General features: G+C 43.9%; 1 protein-coding gene across 1 annotated transcript in view; it reads left to right on the top strand.

Moving 5' to 3' along the window:
- Window position 1: 1 nt before the first annotated feature.
- The window catches only part of XKR6 (XK related 6), a 304,919-nt gene continuing 298,486 nt past the window's right edge, over window positions 2-6,434 (top strand). Inside the window, exon 1 of the mRNA XM_021698730.1 lies at window positions 2-771. Within this exon, the coding sequence (XP_021554405.1) occupies window positions 2-771 (770 nt within the window). The remainder of the gene's footprint in view (window positions 772-6,434) is intronic.

Genomic DNA, 6,434 nt, shown 5'->3' with positions numbered 1-6,434 from the left:
GATGGCGGCGAAATCCGATGGCGGTGGCGTGGGGGTGGGCTTCGCCCAGCTGCACAACCTGGACGAGGCGGTGGGCAGCGGCGGCGAGGAGGACGGGGAGCCCGGGGGAGGCGGCTGCGGCGGCGGCGGCGACGGCAGCGAGCCCGGCGAGAGCAGCTCGCTGCACATCTGCCACTGCTGCAACACCTCCTCGTGCTACTGGGGCTGCCGCTCCGCCTGCCTGCGCTCCCTCCTGGGCAGGAAGCCGCGCCGCAGCGCCGCCGCCGCCGCCGCCGACGGGGGGGACCAGCCGCTGCAGCCGCCCGCGGCCGCCGGCGCAGACCACGACCACCCGACGCCTGCCACTCGGCCGGAACCGCCGCCGCCGCAGGTGGAGCGGCCGTGGCTCGACTGCCTGTGGATCGTGCTGGCGCTGCTGGTCTTCTTCGGGGACGTGGGCACCGACCTGTGGCTGGCCCTCGACTACTACCGCAAGGGGGACTACGTCTTCTTCGGGCTGACCCTCTTCTTCGTGCTGGTGCCGTCGCTGCTGGTGCAGAGCCTGAGCTTCCGCTGGTTCGTGCAGGACTACACGGGCGGCGGGCTGGGCGCCGTGGAGGGGCTCAGCAGCCGGGGCCCCCCCATGATGGGGGCCGGCTACGGTCACGGCGCGGCCCGCGGCGGCCCGGGCGTGGGGGGCACGGCCACGCCGGGGGCGCAGCGCCTGTGCCGCCTCTCCGTGTGGATCTGGCAGTCGGTCATCCACCTGCTGCAGATGGGGCAGGTGTGGAGGTAAGACCACTGCGGGGGTGGGGGTGGGGGCGGGGGCCTGGGCAGCCGGCCCTGCGGAGGGCCCCGCGGGCGAGGCCAGAGCCCTCCGAGCGCGTTTCGGCCTCGAGGTGCCTCGCAGTTGGGCTCCTCGGACGGGTCTGGCCCGGGGTCTTGAAGGAGGGGTTTGCCGCGCACTTCCCCTGGCGTCTCAAAAAGACCATCGTTTTGATCTGGATTCCTGGCCACGCCTTTTGGCCCTGGGAGGCCCCAGTCCCGCTGTTTGTCTGTCTTCTTCCCTGGTTCGCACTTACCCGAGACCCTGCCTCATCCTTTCCTTTCCTCACATCTCTGTAGACCTTTGTATTCCCGTTGTCCCTTTCCCCTGTATCCCAAGGTAACCAGCCGTTAGCGCTTTTTATCTGCACCCCAGCTCGTCTCCTGGGGGGAACCTTCCTTCTTCCAGCCGGTTTTGCACTCGGTTTTGTCCCCCGGTGAGACATCTTCCCCTCTTCCCCCGTCTTCTCTCCGCAGTGGCCTGTGTGGGGCCCTGCCTCTCCTTTTAGCACTCCTTTATTCCACGCCCCCCCCCCTTCTGCAATCCCATCCCCTGCAAATGACTCCAAACCGCTGCCCTCCTTGAAGGGAAAACGACTTTTTTTTGTTGGATTAGACGTGCCCTTTTCTTGGTGACAGGTAAAATTGTGTAGTATCTGGTGGGTGTAAGCGTTTGTTTTTAACTCTCATCTCCAGAAAGTCAATTAGCCACCTGGACACCTATTCCGGAGGAACATTGTTTTCGGTAGCCAGGCCAGTGCGTAGGTGATTTATGTTTACACAAGCCCAAGCTTGGCCCTGCGGCCCTTTTCTCTTTTGTAAATTTCCCCTGTGCCTGGTGAGTCCCTCAAAAACCACTTGCATGTGTTCTTTTGGCTACTAACCTTAACTGGCTAAACTAAGGAAGTGATCCCGTTAAAATCTTGGTAAATCTGTGCCCTCCAACTTAAATCAGCTTGAGTGTATTCTGGAAACTGAGTTTGTAGGTAAACATTGGAAGAGAAACAAATCTTCACTGAAGATAAATTACACAGAGCTCTTCAGGTACATTGCTTCTGTGAGAAGACATTTTGCCTAGACTGCCCAGAGTTCTGCACCTGGTAGGAGATTTTAGTTCTCTGTATTTCAGTTAACCGAGATGTACTTAGGTTAACTGAGGTAAAAGTTCGTTGCCTTTTGAATTGTTTGTCCAGATCTCTCTTCACAGTTTTAAATAAAAACGTTTCAGAAAGCAGGGGGTTGAATTAAGTCAAATCATGAGAGTGAATGCAAGAACTTTGTCCTATAGAATTTATATGCAAATTAAGGGTGGGGGAAGGAGTGAGTGGTTCCTGATTTTCCTGGTACTCCCAGGCTTGTTTATTGGTCTTCCTAGATTGAACCAAGCAGCTTTTTGCCCCCCCCCCCCCCAGCTGTATTTGTCTGCAAATAGTTGGTTTCCTGCTGATAAGTTTATAACAAGGGGGTAGGGGGATAAAATAGGAAAAAAAAAGATTGATTAACTTTTGGTAATTGTGAGTGTAGCTTGGGGTCAAGTAAAATTTTGAAACATGTTTTGAATTTGAAATCTTAAATCTAAAAACATCCCTTAACACCCAAATCCATATTGAATCAAAGGTAGTGTGTTTGATACTGGGGATACTTTTTTTGATTTCTTGCAGGTTGATAAGATGCAAAAAGAATGAAGGGGGAGAGGGACAAGAAGAATGGGGAAGAGAAAGATTTTGAAATACTAGTAAAATTTAACAGCATATATTTAGTAACTACATTTCTTCTAAACAAGCTAAAGTCTATCTCTCCCTGTCTTCCGACTCCTAAGTGTAGGCAGTCAGAATCTTGGTGTCAGGTTAAAGTTCCTGAGAGAATTGTTTCTAATGTCTTCCATCCTAGATATTTATTAGCAGTAAGCTTTTTGGACATAATGAAATGGAGTTCAGTTTCACAAATTTTGTAGGCAGAACAATTCCCCCCCGCTGACCTCAATTGTATTTGGGCAAAGTAAGAAGTCCAGATTTTGGAACAAACTGAAAAGTACATTTTAAGTGTAAATTTAGGTTTTATAGTTGTTTAAAATAGGGTAGTGTATTTCTTTCCCAGATATTCATTGAACTTTCAAGATTTGTGGTGGCATACAAATATATTTTAAAAAGATGCCTGTGATTTTACTATGTTTAAATTTTTTTTCAAGATTAGAATATATGTCTAAATATTTCATAAAGTTTTGAAAGTATAAAGTATTCAAAGGTATGTGAATTCAGTTAAGTTATTCCAACATAGCTATACTTCAACAGAAATACTTGCTAAAGAAGGAATTATTTATTTCAGTTTTTTTCAGAAAGCTGGTTTTGCTTGAAATATTCCAGGAGCAGGGTCTGCTCTTTACTACTTGCTAGGCATGTGGCTTACATGCAGATCATTCATATGAAGTGCTTTAGAGAAAGATTTTTATCTTTGTTTTTGTTTGAATTTCTTGGCAAACTTATTTATCAGTGTGTATAACTGTACATCATCTCAGTTTTTACTGCAGATTTTTTGGGGTTACAGTTGTTCCCTTAATTATATTTGCTACTTAAATTTTGCTGTTTCATGTGGTCATGTGAAAGAAAGGTTAAGGCCTAGGAATTATATCACTGATTTGGGCCACATTTCTAAGAAAAGATACTGGGAAAGTTGTATTTTGTTAAAACTGATTCCACTAAACCACAATACTGTCTCTTCACATGCCCTTTTTTTTTTTTTTTTTTTTTTAACGTAAAGTTTCTGACTCTTGCTTGGACAAGTCTCAGTGCTCATTTAAGAGAATTTAGTTTTCCTTGATAGCAAGGTGGTAAACTTCTCTGTGTGATGCCTTACCTGTCAAGATGGAGCATATTTGATAGCTGTTTCACCAAATGAGTTTACAGAATATAAGAAAATATTTTTGGCTAGGCCAGAATTGGAGCATGGAAGAATAGTTGTCTGTAGGATGATTTGGTTTCATGACCCTCCTTTTGCACAGTATTAGTGTGTGATTAAGGTCTATTTAATGCATGCTTTACCCTCACTAATTACTTAGCTGTAGCTTACGGTGTAGCTTTATATGCTCTATTTTTCAGGTGCTTTTCCCAGGGATAGAAGGTATATGAGTCACTCATAACAGGAATATGAGTCACACTGGGCTTCAGTTTAGTGAAAGTGTTGTTATTAGAAAGTGTGATCATTTTCTTGGAGGGTTAGACCTTAGAAACAGTTTGATTTCGTTTGCATATTTGCACTGTTAAGTTTTTTCTTTCAGTGTATTGGCCTTTCTTTGCTTCTGTGCTACCTTCAGAGGGTGGTGAGTGTGTTGGCACTTCTCTGCAGTCGTGAAACAACAGTTCTTTGACTGAAATTTCATCTCATGTCATGATCTCCCAGCCAGATCATTAATCTCTCTTATTTATTTTTATGAGTGTGTTTACACCCTTCTATTTCACAAAGTAAAAGAGGAATTTATGTAAAATCTTAATAGTATCAGCTGTTTTTAAAGTGAACATCAGCCACCCTTTCTCTTGGGAGATGTGGGGTGGAGGGTTGCCTTCAAGGGAGAAGAAAGCAAAAGGCGTTTCACATATCCTAATGGCCCCATCAAATCTACGAACAGTCAAAAACTTTGTTTTCCCCAATTTTTTATTTTCTTCAAGATTTATTTATTTATTTGTTTGGGGGGGCGATGGGAAGGGAGGGAGCACCAGGAGGGGCAGAGGGAGAGGGAGAGAGAAACTTTAGTAAACTCACTGAGCATGGAGCCCTACATAGGGCCCGATCTCACAACCCTGAGATCATGACTTGAGCCAAAACCAAGAGTCAGATGGTTAAATGACTGTGCCACCAGCCCCTCCCCCCCCCCCATTTTTTCTGCTTTAAGACTGGCATAATGTAGAGACAGAGCTCTGTGAATCAGCAGCAAATGTTGCTAGGCTGGTGAAGATGCTTTATCATTACTCCTTCTTCACCCCCCCCCCCCCCCCCCAAATATAGGAATACTAGACATATTAAGGGCTGAATCTTTTGGAATAGTGGTTCTTAACTTTGGCTGAGAATAGACCCACTATAGCTTTCAAAAAGAAAAAGAACATACTGAAGGTCCCAGGGTGGGACCCACGGAAGCTTATTTTTAGAAGCTCCACAGGTAATTACATGGGCAGCCAGGCTTGAGAAACACTTTTAGAATTGTTTCAGTTCATACCATTTGGAGATTGTTGTTGGATTTGTGTTCTTATGATTAAACAATTGGCAACGGAATGATGTACTATTAAGGTTGGTTCCTGGACACACTGTAACAAAAAAGACTTACCTTGGAAACATGAGTGTCTGAAACAGTATTTGGAGCTGTTGCAAGTGTATGTACTTGTGATACTTTTGTTTTTTTTCTTGAGCTGAGTATGGATCTTACTCTAAAAGGATTCCTAAATTGAAAGCAGTCTTCAGTAAATGTAGCGCACTTCTTTACTTGTGTGTGATCCAAGTAGTACTTTATGATTATGTTGCATGTAAAAGGTATATTAATTTTAATTTTGAAATGATTCTCAGGTAGGCTTGAGGTAAACATAACTGGGCTTACAAGAGGTGTTGGACTAAGTGATCTATAATGTTCTTCTAGCTCTAAGATTTTGTGATTTAGGAATGGAAATGTTATCTTAGAAGTAAGGAAATTTCATTCGTATGGGGCCCGAGTACCAGTCACAGTGAGATGAAGATTGTATACATGTATTTGTGTGCATGTGTGTGTGTGTAGGTGGCTTTATATATCTGCTTATTACTAGATGGCATCTCAGTATTTTAAAAATAATTTTTAAAAAATTTTATCTATAAGTTTAATGGCATTCTGTTTCAAAAGAAACTCGGGGATTTTTTTGAGGGTAAACAAGAAAAATTGATCTGAGAAAGGTAAATGTTTTTGTGTAATCAAAAAAATCTTGTTGCAAAATGTTGAGACTTACCAGAAAAAATCAGAAAAGGGATGTGCCAAAAAGGGCCAATAATTAGAACAATGTGTGGCTGGCAGAGGAATTAGGCACATAGATAGTGAAGCAGAATAAAGACTGAAGTAAATAAACAGGTTTGTGGGAATTAAGCAGATAGATAATAAAGCATTTCTAATCCATGAATGGAAAAGGGGTTATTTAACGAATGATACTGGGGCAAACGACTACCCACACGGGGGAAGAATTGATCTCTACGTTATATAAACAACACTTCTAAAAGAATTAAAGATGTAAACAGAAGATATTAAACCTAAAGGAAAACGTAGGATAATAATTTTATAATTTTGCAGTGGGCAAGCCCCTTTGATTCCATCAAAGAAAAAAAAAGGACAGCTATAACAGCATAAAGTTGTCTCATCTAGTCCTCCTTACCCCTTCCCACCACCTGAAAAATCATAGAAATACATGATGAGGGGAGGAGTTGTATATTTAGATAAAGAACCACTTCCTAAAGGAGAGTGACTATGAAGAGAGCCATCTCTGAAGAGTATTTCTCATTTTTGACAGATTAGAAAAAGTAATACTTGACATTTATGGTGACTTTTCAAGGGAAGGTGATGAAAAAAATGGCATGCTTTGAGTAACATTACAACTAGTGATGAAGGATAGGATTTCCAGAATGAT

The sequence above is a fragment of the Neomonachus schauinslandi genome, chromosome 2, assembly GCF_002201575.2.
Source record: "Neomonachus schauinslandi chromosome 2, ASM220157v2, whole genome shotgun sequence".
Lineage (NCBI taxonomy): Eukaryota > Metazoa > Chordata > Mammalia > Carnivora > Phocidae > Neomonachus > Neomonachus schauinslandi.
The sequence above is the reverse complement of the archived record's forward strand: the minus strand, read 5'-3'. Positions and strand labels throughout refer to the sequence as shown.